General features: G+C 39.0%; 3 protein-coding genes across 6 annotated transcripts in view; 2 read left to right on the top strand and 1 right to left on the bottom strand.

The window, feature by feature from the left end:
* LOC102195977 (afadin- and alpha-actinin-binding protein) overlaps positions 1 to 1,856 on the top strand; it is a 4,513-nt gene extending 2,657 nt beyond the window's left edge. Inside the window, exons 7-12 of one of the 2 annotated variants that reach the window (XM_005735700.1) lie at positions 325 to 469; positions 579 to 682; positions 769 to 930; positions 1,136 to 1,250; positions 1,335 to 1,494; positions 1,685 to 1,856. In XM_005735700.1, coding sequence (XP_005735757.1) covers positions 325 to 469; positions 579 to 682; positions 769 to 930; positions 1,136 to 1,250; positions 1,335 to 1,494; positions 1,685 to 1,781 — 783 coding nt within the window. In that variant the 3' untranslated portion in view covers positions 1,782 to 1,856. Of the gene's footprint in view, positions 1 to 324; positions 470 to 578; positions 683 to 768; positions 931 to 1,135; positions 1,251 to 1,325; positions 1,495 to 1,684 lie in introns of both variants that reach the window. The other variant, XM_013911525.1, reaches the window with a different exon arrangement.
* Positions 1,857 to 2,724: 868 nt separating this feature from the next.
* On the top strand, positions 2,725 to 4,265 carry nanos3 (nanos homolog 3). The gene has a single exon (XM_005735699.1). The coding sequence runs from the start codon at positions 2,919 to 2,921 to the stop codon at positions 3,579 to 3,581; it is 663 nt and encodes a 220-aa protein (XP_005735756.1). The 5' UTR covers positions 2,725 to 2,918; the 3' UTR covers positions 3,582 to 4,265.
* Positions 4,266 to 4,356: 91 nt separating this feature from the next.
* On the bottom strand, positions 4,357 to 9,736 carry LOC102195022 (uncharacterized). Of its 3 annotated transcripts, none has more exons than XM_005735697.2 (8): positions 9,559 to 9,736; positions 9,380 to 9,419; positions 8,447 to 8,550; positions 7,615 to 8,360; positions 6,664 to 7,195; positions 5,694 to 5,833; positions 5,290 to 5,394; positions 4,357 to 4,632 (listed from the first exon to the last, which is right to left on the bottom strand). In XM_005735697.2, exons 2-8 carry the CDS (start codon positions 9,411 to 9,413, stop codon positions 4,554 to 4,556), a joined length of 1,740 nt encoding a protein of 579 aa, XP_005735754.1. In that variant the 5' UTR covers positions 9,414 to 9,419; positions 9,559 to 9,736; the 3' UTR covers positions 4,357 to 4,553. The 3 variants fall into 3 exon arrangements, with proteins under 3 accessions (XP_005735754.1, XP_005735753.1, XP_005735755.1); XM_005735696.2 differs by having other exon boundaries at positions 9,612 to 9,736; XM_005735698.2 differs by having other exon boundaries at positions 6,664 to 7,186; positions 9,612 to 9,736.
* Between the last annotated feature and the right edge of the window lie 2,944 nt (positions 9,737 to 12,680).

Below are 12,680 nucleotides of genomic sequence, written 5' to 3'. Positions count from 1 at the left end.
CTACTTCCAAAAACATTCAGCTTTGATATTAATGAGTTTTTTGGGTTCATTGAGAACATGGTTGTTGTTCAATAATAAAATTATTCCTCAAAAATACAACGTGCCTAATAATTCTGCACTCCCTGTAGTGACTGATCATATATTCATAAATCTGCTGCCTTAAACCACAAATTACATTTGCTGATGAAGACCGTGCAAAGTTTAAAGTTCTGGAATAGCTACTAAAATGTCAAGATAATAAATACACTTTCAAAGCTTTTGAATATTTTTAACATTAGAGTCTTCTTCCCAATCCCAATAAATCGATCTAAACTTTGATGTAAGACCCTGTCAGAGTCGATGGATATGGCCCAGGATGGAGATAAAAGGTTGGATCAAGCTGAGGAAGCACTTGGAGAACATGTGACAGGCGGGGTTGTTCAGAGTTGGAGGAAAGTGCAGAGGCTACTACCGGGCATCATGTTTGAAGGTAAACCTCTTTCAAACACACTTTAAAACAATCTGTGAAATATTGTCGTGTCAAAGAAGACTGTATCAAGTGTTGACTGGAAAACTTAAGAATTGCAGTGTTCATGCAGGTCAGACTACTGCTGGTACCGACCAAGAAAAGCTTCTGGCTCAGCTGGAAGCTGAACTGAAAGAGAGTCAACATCTTGTCAGATTGCAGCAGCAAATGCTGCAGGTATTGCCCTCTAATATGAGGTAACATTCTTTGTCTTGTAAACTTTTGCTAGTCTCAGACTTTCTTCCCCTCATTTCTTTGTGAAGGATACCCTTGCTTCACCCATCCCCTCCGAACTTACTGATAGCTACTTTTTGGAAGAGTGGGAACGTCTTCAGGTGCGCTGGGCAGAGTTCCATCATATGAGGAGGACTTTTGAAAGGGAACGTCAGTCGTTCACTGATGCCGCCATTCGACTGAGCCGTGAGGTTTGAAGAAAATAAGGCAGACTCATTTATAAAGGGTTATATAAATGTCATTTGCTGTCAGTTCTGATAGTTCCCTAATAAGGTTTGTCAAAAAAAATAAAAAAAATAGTTTATCAGGACACCATCACACTGGAGGATTGTACATTTTCGAGTGGTTCTCTTATGCAACTTGTTTTTCTGCTTTGTTTTAATGTTTTGTCTGCAGCGCTGTGATTTTGAGCAACAGAGAGCCTCTCTTCTCAAGCAGCAATATCTGTGTGACTCACCTCTGTTTAACAAAGGAGCGCCAGACAACAACAGAAGAGAGAGCACTGCTCTCAGTGAGTGAAGTCGTTTTAATAGGTTTAAATAATTTACGTCAAATGCTTTGAAGTCACACACATGTTTGACTCCAGGTCTGTCAGGTTTGGGACCCACAAACATATCTGGCTGTCTTCCCCTTACTCCATCAACCTCTGAGTCAGGGACTGCCGCCGTTGCTGGATTACATCAGGGAAGAGGCAGAGTCCAAACTCCCAGCACTCCTGAGCTCTACTCTTCCCTCAATCTACCATACAACTGCAGGTGGATTGATATGACTCTTCAGTTCTCTCCTGCACTCCTTTCATGCAATAATTATTTAACAAAGTATTTTTTGGGTGGTGGGGGGTTGTGACATGAAAACAGATACAACTTCTGTATTTACTGCAAACTCTTTTCCTCCTGACTTTATGAAAGTGCTGCTTATTTTAAATTTTGTTTCTGTATTGTGTAGATCCAGAGATGTTGATCAGCACTCGGAAACATGGGACGCTGGAGCAGACAGGATTGGGCACACGCCCCATGCTCCACATTTAGATTGGTCATTTTAATGCAATTTTATTCAACAGAAACTCAATTTCCCCTTTTTAGAATTGACAATAAATATTGAATTTTATTTATCTCCACTTTTTTGTTTCTTTTTTTTTTTCATGTGGATGCAGTGCTGTTTGCTGTGATCTAAAGTTGTCAGTAGACTTGCACTATATTTTAGAGAGAACCTCAAGAATTTAGTGAACTGTAATTCCCTGCTGTGAACAACACTTTGCAACAGCAGAGTGGAAGATCTCCCTTTTAACAGGATGACGACCCAGGATCTGGACCAGGTCAGGCAGCCATCTGCTATGACTTGTTAAACCCTTGTGTTGTCCTCAGGTCAAAAACGACCCGTAGGTGAATGGCAAACAAGTATATGGGAATCCCGAGGACAACACAAGGAGCATAGAGACTTTGCACGACAAAAGGGGACCAAATTCAAACAGGAGAGAGTACATAAGTTAGCATGCAATAGTGGCATATTAACAATGGGAGTGAAAAGGAGTGGTGGAAAGTTCATCATGGGAGGTCTCACAGCAGTCTGAGACTATAGCTGCATAACTAAAGGGTGATACCATGAGGCTCTTTAAGATGCCATTGGCCTTTATCACTGGTTTAACTTATTTGAATCAAGTGAAGCTCAGCAAATTCATAACTTTTTGGGGGGGGGTATAATCCAAAATTTCTGAATAGTAGTTCAACTGGACTAAGATGGGCACTGAGAAGGCGTCTACATATATAGAATGATTTATGTATTTCTGGCTCTTTGACTTTTCAGTCATTATCGAAATAAAATAGAATTTATTTATTTTAATGTTTATTCCAATAATAAAAAAATTTGTATACTGACATAATTTGACATTGAAGCATGTTGAATATGTTTACGTACAGAAAATGAAATCTATGTACCCATTAACCCTCGACAAGGGCTGCGCAAACATTTGGAGGAAATTCACTTTAATTGGCCGCACGCGTTGGGCACGTGCTCACGTGACTGGCTGCTGAGCTGTTGGTGAGGTCACACCTTGTGCTCAATTACTACTCGTAAATTCTGTGCGCAACGCGAGCTGTTTTGTCTGCTGGTGTTTGTTTCAAGTAAAAAAACTGGGTCATCTTCCCGAAGGGGCCGAAAACATCGCCGGACTGGAGCTAGAATGAACGGAATGGTTTGGGGATTCCTTCATCACCTGCCACGCGTCATGGAGTCCGACAGCAAAAGTTTCCAGCCCTGGCGAGACTACATGGGACTGTGTGATACAATTCGAGATATCCTGGGTCGCAGCACCGTCTCCGAGTCCTCCCAGCCTGTTTCCAAAGCTCATCACACGGAGTGTGACGACATGAGTCAAGCTATGGTATCTGTGCGCAATAACGCAGCTCGCCAAGGTGGCCTCGGAGCAGAGAGCGCGCCGGATCCCTGCTCCCGCGAATGTGCACTAATGCGTTCCCCTGCTCGCACGGATCCAGTGGATGGTGTGGCGTATGCACCAAACGCAATTGATGTGAAAGTGATGCAAAACCCGCCGGGCTCCCGGGGGCCAAAAGATCGAAAGAAGACGAGTCGTTTCAAAACACCTGAGGCAGTCTTACCCACTCCTGAGCGCATGTTCTGCAGCTTTTGTAAACACAACGGAGAGTCTGAGCTGGTCTACGGATCCCATTGGCTGAAGAACCAAGAAGGAGATGTTTTGTGTCCCTATCTGCGCCAGTACGCGTGTCCTCTGTGTGGAGCCACGGGGGCCAAGGCTCACACCAAGCGCTTCTGCCCCAAAGTGGACAGCGCATACAGCTCCGTGTACGCCAAGTCCAGACGCTGAACCAGCAGGTGGCAAGGGGCAATAAGACACTACACAGAAGGCAGGACCCTCGTTTCGTTTAGTGTGACTTTATTTTTTCTATTTGTGTATTTATTTTAGCACTAGTGTGGTTTTGCTTTTGTGTGCTTTTCATTTGCATGCTTTGGTTCGTTTGCTGTGTAGCTGATTAGAGTTTCTTTGCAGCTGGTCCTGCCAGCCTAAAATACCTCAGCTGTTTGGTGTTTGGATTTGAGAGGCACTTTCAAGAACGACTGCCAGATTTTATGTTTGGGAGGAGACATGTTTCAAAAAATTACTGTATGTTTCTTTTACATACTTTTAAAACGTGGCCAGCTGATATCGTTTCATATTTCCTGTCCATGCATTGAAGGATTATAACACTGTCAAACATTATAAGAGATGCAGTCATCATTAATAACTCTACTAAAACAGGTAAAGCATTATGTGACCATGTCAGCATTTTAAATTTTTAAAAAAATGAGTGACTTGTTCTTGTTTCTCTGTGTGCAAGTAGGCCTCTGTTCTTGAGGATAGATTATTTTATTTTGCAAACTGTAATTGTGGCTTTTCTAAAAATGTTAACGCCGTTGTAACTCTTCTGCCTTTGTGGAAAAAGTCTGAAAATTTCTCTGTGGATATTCTTGTGTGCTAAAAAGTTATAAATAACTAAATTGGTTAAGTTTATTTGCATTCTATGTTGTCATTTTTCAATTTTGAATTTTTTTTTTTTTTTTTGACATTTTAAATGAGTCATGTTCAAATTAATGTGACTAAATCACCAATGACAAGACACAGGTAATAAACATCCATCTTTATTTGGGAAGAAGTGGAATGAGTCATTAAACTAAAAAAGCAAAACAAAACTGAGCTGCAGTTAACTCCAGAACAGTAAACACTTTAAAACATGTTCTTTACCAGTGAACCACTGGGGCAGCAGTAAAATAAGGACTGAAGAAACCTGAAACAACTCTCTTAACGAGTTGAGCTCCTTGAACTTTTACTGCTACGGCGCAGATTCTCCAGCTCTCGATGAGCAGCCATGACTCTCCGACTAGAAGAAAGATGGAGGACATTATTTTTCATTCATGACAATTTAACTCTGTATCCGTCAACCTGCCGGGTGGGCTACACGCGTCATGGACACCTAATTTTTCCTGATCTTGGCTCTGTGTAATGTCAGTGAGAGTAGATGGCCCTACTTTGGTCATCTCAGGCACACAACTGTGGCTTTTTTTTTTTTTGGGGCCCCCATTCGGAGGAAACTTGCTTTGTTTGGAGGGGAAGGGGGGTTAAACCTTTTTTTTTTTTTTTTTTGGACATGTGCAACCTACAAAGTTGCTCTAGTGAAATTTTGGAGTTAGAAATTAGAGCAAGAACTGCCTTTTAAGTGACTGGTTTAAAGAATGGGAGAGGTGTGTAATAACAGATAAATGTCATGGACTTTAAAGGTGCTGCAGGATTATTCAAGAAAATTTGCCACTTAAATGTCGGTCTGTCTCACATCTACATACTTTCGCTTGCTCATCTTTGACCAGACGAGATCTACAGCTGGCAGAGTTGACCACACATGCTTTACCCCCAACCAATCACAGCAGGGAGGCGAGTATAAAAACAATTAAACTGACTAATGGTAGTGAAAGTCAAAAAGTTACCTATAGGAAGAGACGCTAAGACGCTGGTAGCTGAAAGAAGAATGGCATGTACTAACTTTAGAGAGGAGAGTTCTCTGATAAGTCCGCAGATTAGGTCTGTACCATCTTCATCACAGTCTGAGGAATCGGGGTCTTCCTCTTTCTGCATCGCCTCATCCTCACTATAGAAACACAAACATCGGAATAATTTAAAAATAGAGGTGTTAAAGCTTGTCTGTTAATTTCATAAGATGACCAAAGTACATTTTTAACTTTAAGACAGCATTGTCTCTTAAAAATGTCTTTTTTTATATTTGAGACTATTTTTTTAAAACAGTTTCTTGAATATTGAGTAAAATTAGCAGAGTAGAGTTGAAAGATACACATACAGAGACTTGTACATCTGAAGCATCCGACTGCTCGTGTGTGCAGTCTTTTGTGTATCAGCGGATATACTGGTATTTCCTCGCTTATTTCTTACATCAGAACGATGGTGTTCAGCTGGGAGTCCGACACATAATCTAAGCACCCAGATCCAAACGAGTCAGCGGTGAGTGAGAGTGTCTGCGAGCGATCAGCGTGAACAGCTGACGGACCAGCAGCAGGTTCATCAGGATCACACTGTATTTATAAACACAAAGAAACAAAAACAATAAATGCTCTTTCCACATGATATTATTAAATAGCTATTTTATGTTGGGCTTATTTTCAGTTAATTAATTTCATAGTTTAGTTTTTTAAATATTAAAATAATTAATTTGTCAAATTAACATCACAAGTAAAGAGAACATAAGGAAAACTGACTGTAAATCAACACAGATAAATATACTAGAAACACACAAGATTGAAACATTTGTTCTTGATATTTTTAACATAAATGACTTATAATTTTACAGACAGTTTTACAAACTGATTAAGAGTTTCAGCACTAATGCCCAGTGCTTTTACTGGTGGTGCATAAGTGTGAAAGACTGTGATGACATTATAAACTACATTAATGAATCATTAAGGGGAACAAAAGGGCAAAATAAGAAGAAAGATTTAGTCCTTTAATCCTTAAAATAGAAGAAGAATAAAGTTGAAATGTGGAGATTAAAATTGTAGTTTCAGGTCATAGACGTGCCACGGCTGCTACAACCTCTAAAAAATGGTTTGTGCTGATGAGTTAGTGAAATCATACTTGCAAAATTAAATAGCTGGCAATGGACAGTATATCGATATGGATGGTTATGCCCTCATGCAGTACAGAGGGGAAACAATGGCAGCTGATCAAGCTGTTTCCCTAGCTCATCTACACAGGGCATTTTGTAGAGCTTATACGAGCTGTGGAAGTTGTTTGACTTGAAACAACAACTGTAATCGCCACATTTTGACATTATTCTCAAAATAATACTCTGTTGCATAACAGTCTGTTCCTTCCCTCCGTTTTAGGTTTTAGCGCCACTACTTACACTGTCTTTCCTCTCTGAGACACTGGGTGTAGCTGCGCTCTCACAGATTTCCACAGAGCCACAGTTTAATCCTCCCATTTGGGTGTGTGAACAGGAGACATTTTTATCAGCTCCATCACCACTGAACACATTCCCGCTGATCTCTTCCTCCTTCTCATCTCTTGTTCCAGTAACACTGTCCACCTGCAGAAGGAGAGCCTGCAGGTGGACAGTCTTCTCATCTTGACTTGTGCAGAAAGACATGGCAGAGCTGCAGTTTGCTTCTGCTAAGCCAGCTTCCTCTTGATTTTTAGGTACTTCAGCCATAATTTTATTGGTACAAACTTTGAGTTCTTGGAGTTTTTGGCTGCCCAAATCCTCCCCTGCTTCTTTTTCTGCAAGGTGATCTAAGTCACCGGCTTGCTCTGAATCAGTAACTATGCCATCTTCACGCTCACAACCTTTTCCCTCTGAGCAGCCGGAATCGAAACCAGCGGTGGAGCCATCTGAAGGACTGACAGCAGCACAGGCTTCACTTTCTGCTCTGTGTGTTCTCAAAGAAAGAAATGACAAATTAGTATCTCTCGTATTTTACATATACAAGTCAGTTTTAAAAAGTCATTTGAATTTTTATAAACCTCTTCTGAAACGGTTATTTAACATCTTGACTCGCAATGAAAAAAGCACTTTGCAATCTTAATTTTTCTCTTTGTCCTGTGATTTTCAATTCTGGAAAATAAAACTGTCTAAACTGAACTCCATTTTGATAATTAAGGTATTTAAAACTAATCATTAACTGAAGGTGTTTATGTTTTAAATGAGCAAAACTGTTACGTGAAACCTCTCTTTTAGGTAAAATATAACTAATGTAACAGTAGTTGTGTTAATGTTCCTTTCCAACACTGCTGGTTGCTAAAACAGTGTAAAACACTAATAAATGTAAAAATTTAATACATGTAATATTACACTTACCTTTCATCTCCTTTACAGTGACTAGGCTGAAGCTTTATCTCTTCCTCTCTCGGCTCCCCGTTCTGCCCGTCTGCTGGGATGGATGGAGGTGAGGATGGTAACGGGAGTGAAGATGTGTTTTTTTCCACAGTCACAGGTTCAGCTGTGTTCTCGCAAATAGGTTTCTCCACTTTACCCTCTCTGTTTTGCCCGTTTTCACGCTTTTGTGTCATTAAAAAATGACTCCGCTCCTTCTCTGTCAGGCCGCACATGCCCATCCTTCGCTTTTTCTTGGCTGGCAATCCTGCTACCGACCCCTTTGTGACATCACCCAAGCACACGTTGGTAGGTTCTTCTGGGCCAGTGTGTTGATTGCTCTCCACATCAGAGTTCTCCTTTCCATTCAAAGCAACCGGGCAGGACTGGACATGTTCTTTGGTGATAGGCAGGAAGACCTTGAGCTGATCTGTGCGTGTGTCATACAATGATCTGTTACATTCATCTAAATCCATTTCCTCTTCATTTGTTCCACTCTTGTTGGTGAAATTTTCAGAAAGTACTTGAAGGTCTTCCAGCTGAGAATCATTTTTGGGATTGTTAGCATCTTGCTCTTCCACATTTGTAAAGCAGCCTGCATCTTCTTCCTGTTTTGTGGCACAGGCTTGATCTGCTTCCTGCTGATTTGTAGTCTTAGCACATTCCTGAGCAAGAGACTGAGGACACTGTGGTGGTGTGGAAACTACTGCTGTGTTATACTCTTCAGCATCCTGAAGTTAAAGAAAAGACAAAGAGAATCAAGCAGCTTGTCTTAATGATATGTGAATGTAGGTTCTGTTTCAATCACCTAAAGTACCTGTTGATGTGGAGCCTGAACGTCATCGGTTAGAGAAATGTCATCACTTGGACATTCCCTCTTTCTAGACCTGAGTGACCGAGCCTGGGGTGGAGCTAAGTCTTCTTAAAACAAAGCAATCCGTTCAATTAATCAAATACTGTGGAGAAGAATCACTACATATACTCACCATTAACATTTAGTTGGTGCTATGTCAAAGAGGGGAGTCAAACCCTTTTTAGTTCTTAAGTCACGTACAGCAAGTTTAATCTCAAGTAGGCCAGACAAGTAAAATTACTATATAATACCTTATATATATTTATGTATTATTAGTAGGATTATTCCAAAATGTTTTTCCTTTATTACTATTTATCTTGTGTTAGCCTTCTGTAACAGGAGTTACAAAATAGTTATACAAAGAAATGGCTTGTTGTTTTGTGACTCTGCATTATTGTACCTAATCAGTAATAATCGATCCAGTCCTTTTACTCCACATAAAATATCATTATAGATGATGTTATATTTCCTGCTTCCCTCTTAGCCAGAAATCTCTTGAAAAAAAATTAATGTCAATGAGAGTTTTGTCTATAAATAATAATAAATAAAGGATATATAAAAGTCACTTTGCCAAAACCTGATTGCTACTTTGTGGCAGAAATGTTCTTTCTGGACAAAAATGACTTTTTTATCATTCATCAGAGATATGTTGAGATATGTTTGGTAGATTATAGGCCAACAAGTCATTTACAACAGTTTAAATACTGGTAATCACTCTCTGGCATAAGACAGGAGTCACAGGACACAGCACAACACAACACACTCCTTTAAATGGACTGAAATCAAATTCGTAACTTTTTTCAAAATCAACTTATTTTAAACCATAATTAATCTTATAATTATTTATATTCGGCGGCTAAATTAGCAAATATCTGTGTCAGTAGCATCTCCTGTTACCACTGCTCTTGATCTTCGTTTTGCCTTTTGCCATCTCCTCCTACGAGAAAGATAAAGACGTGAAAATATCAAAGATATATCAGCTGATAAGCCAGCTAACAAAAGAGTCAGCTAACTGTTAAAGACATTTTTCTCGGAACAAATGTATTAGCTAGCTAACAAACGTAAACTTTGCTTACTCAATGAGAAAACGTACAGATAATCGGAGCACCGATTAAATGTGTCTGCTTACATTAAGTAATAAAAATATGGGGATTAAATAACTCCTGTGACAAAGTGACGACTTTTTTCAGCTGACTTTTTTTTCCCACGGGGACATACATCCACCCACCAGATGCACGGACCGTGTGCTTACGTTTTACGTCAGTGATGGACGTGTTTCGTCAACACTTGAAGCTGATTTCAAAAGCAACTCAGTTCTCAAAGACACGCAGATGTTTCCAGCCTGGTACAAAAACGTTTCGTGGCACTTTCCCCATTTCACAAAAGTTGTATTGAAGTATTTTTTTTTAATATAACTTATCCATCTGGATTCAAATAAGGCCTGAAGTAAAGGGCTTTTGTTAGCAGTGGTGTTCCCAGAATCTTAAAACACTGGACTTTCAATCTAACAGATAACAGCACAATAATAGCACCTTTTAAAATGTAATTTATATATTTTATAGTAAACTGAATACTAAATGTCAAACACTTTCTTCCTAAAGCTTAAAGTCTCACAATTATTTTTTTAAGCAACAGAAGTAAAACCTTAAGAAAAAAAGTAAAAATGTTTAGTTCAGTTTTTAAAGTCAGTTTAAAGTAGAAGCTCTGAGACAAAGACCAGTACTGGCCTTCTACTTCCATTGTGCCATAATGGTCCCTTTTACTGTTTTTTAACTCTCACGTCTGTCTTGTATTTTGGAAGCTCACCTCTTCTTCATCTTTCCTGCTCTTTTGCTTATCAATCTGCTGCACTCTTAATATCCTCTTTCTTCCCGTGAGGAGTTTGAATATTCTCTCTATGTTCTTTTGGATTTTTCTCTGGGTATTTCAAATTTTTTCCAATATCCAGAAATATGCACCTGACTGAAAATTCTAAATCACCCACCTGATTTGGCTACTAATTTCAAAATAAATCTGATCATCTGAATATTAAACCAATGCTTATATGTGATTTTCTCTAAAATATGAATTGGATTGCAGGAAATCTAATTGACCAATAGATGGTGGCAAAATCATAGATGAACAAAACAGTTACTAGTTTGTGCTTGAAGATAACATTTAATAATATATACTACTAAGAACTACTCAGTAGATTTGACATGAAAGTTTAATATCTCTAGATGAAGGAGCAAAAAACTCTTTTGATGTTGGGCTCACAGGTGATGAAACTGTACAAGTAAAGTAGGGAGTAAACTTTTTTTCCCTTGTTTTTGGAAGTAGGCCTACTGCTTAATTTAATATTCATTTAATATTACTATATTGTCAGTGATGTACTTATGAGAGTAAAATAAGATCAGAACCTGCTTATCCTGCTGTAATTTCTGCACACAGCTCCACTGATGTGACCATACCATTTTGTGAGGGGCATGCCTCACCCCTGCTCTCACTCCTCAGCACCAAAAACTCAAAGATAGTAAAAATCTATCCAGGTGGCATCCCAGCATCCCACAGAGTAGTAGTTATTTTTCTTTTTTAAATCCATAACTCCACCTGAGTTTAATGCTATCATTAGAAAAAGTGAATCAGAACTACTGAGCATTCTTACAAAGTGCTTTTTATTGCTTCATAGACTTCATATATGCTTCTGAAATTTTCAGATTGTGGTCCTTGTGGAAATGCTGATGTAGCTTCGGGGACAACGTTGATAGGAATTCTTATTATGTCATAAATTTAATGGGTCACTGGAAGCCTCCCACACTGACAGATGCATGGTTTCTCTCTTGTGTGGGTATGCCGTGTCTTCAGATTTGTTGACTGGGTAAAACTCTTTTCACACTCATCACAAGAGTCGTGTTTTTCTTCACTCAGGCTATACAGATGAATATTAAAATTGCATAAATGACTGAAGCTCTTCCAACGCTGGTCACAGACGTGTGGTTTATCTTCAGCTGAGCTGAGCTGATCCAGCTGTCCTTGAGTAAAATCCACCCCACTCTCATCAGGATGTTTGTCGGGGATGTTGCATGTCTGGTTCTATTGAGCAAAAAGAGATGGACAGAGTAACAACAATCTGAGAACATATTTGATTTCCTTTTTTTTTCAGTTGTAACATTTCATCAACTTTAATAATACTTTCTAATTAAAAATAATGAGATGTCCTGATGCAAATAATAATTTGAAAAATCAGAAGAGTGAAGTGGGGTGAGCTTTTTTGTCAGGTGTCCTTGTCAAGTACTCATCCATTTGTCCTTTTGCTCCTGAGTTATTATGTTGGATAATGACCACAACATTGTTACTCACTTTGTATGAGCACAGTTTGATAACAGTATGGCTTCATTTACGGTTTTAGCCAGAGCACTAACGTGGTTAACATCTAGCTCCTCCCACAAAGTGTTGAGCAAACATCATGCTAATTCCCCTCATGGATGCAAGAGAAACAATATTGAGTACATGTATACCAACACGCAGCTCAAACTGTCCGAAAGCTCTTCTCTGATTGGCTCATATGCTTCCCATTTTGGCTGTTGATAGGCACTTTGAGGTTAGAGGACCATTACAATAATATCAGTGGTTCTTTGATGCTATGTTTTCTCCCTATCTAATTTCTCAGGTTAAAGTGACTCATCTCTATCTGTGGTAGACTGTTTGCTGCTGGTGTTACTCTGCTCTTGTTCCACAAAACTCCTCCATCAGTGAATCAGCTCTGACGTACATCAAGATAACAAGTTAGATAAAGCTATCCAAATATAGCCATAAAAACTACAATGATAAGAATTAAGAGTTATTACCAAAATACATACATAAATAATCACATATTCACTTTTAAACATTAGCTTGAAAAAATAAATACTTGTAAGCAGCAATAAGAAAGATAGTAGGATGCCACTGGGATGACTGTAGATGTAATTTATAATCTGATCTCTGAGTGAGCAGCACAAGGATGTATACAGGGATACATGATACACAGTAACTTGTTTTAATGTAACCTTCCCTGTATTGATGTTCTAATTTAGTAGCAGATTGTTTTTACATACACAACAGAAAGGTTTCTGCCTATGTCATGCAAAAGAACAAATAGCAGTATATTATTATTATTATTATCAAGTGTGCTATGTATTTACAAAGAAAGCAGACTAACGCTCATGCTAGTGCAGTGAAT

The sequence above is a fragment of the Pundamilia nyererei genome, unplaced genomic scaffold (assembly GCF_000239375.1).
Source record: "Pundamilia nyererei isolate P.nyererei 1_Seehausen unplaced genomic scaffold, PunNye1.0 scaffold00065, whole genome shotgun sequence".
In the NCBI taxonomy this organism is placed as follows: domain Eukaryota; kingdom Metazoa; phylum Chordata; class Actinopteri; order Cichliformes; family Cichlidae; genus Pundamilia; species Pundamilia nyererei.
The sequence above is the reverse complement of the archived record's forward strand: the minus strand, read 5'-3'. Positions and strand labels throughout refer to the sequence as shown.

Excerpts from the sequence above, each read along its gene's own strand:
- nanos3 (XM_005735699.1), top strand. The coding sequence starts at position 2,919 with ATGAACGGAATGGTTTGGGGATTCCTTCATCACCTGCCACGCGTCATG.
- LOC102195022 (XM_005735697.2), bottom strand. The coding sequence starts at position 9,413 with ATGGCAAAAGGCAAAACGAAGATCAAGAGCAGTG. Across the intron at positions 8,551-9,379 it reads AACGAAGATCAAGAGCAGTG|AAGACTTAGCTCCACCCCAG; the intron begins GTAACAGGAGAT and ends CTTTGTTTTAAG. Across the intron at positions 4,633-5,289 it reads AGAGAACTCTCCTCTCTAAA|TCGGAGAGTCATGGCTGCTC; the intron begins GTTAGTACATGC and ends TCTTTCTTCTAG.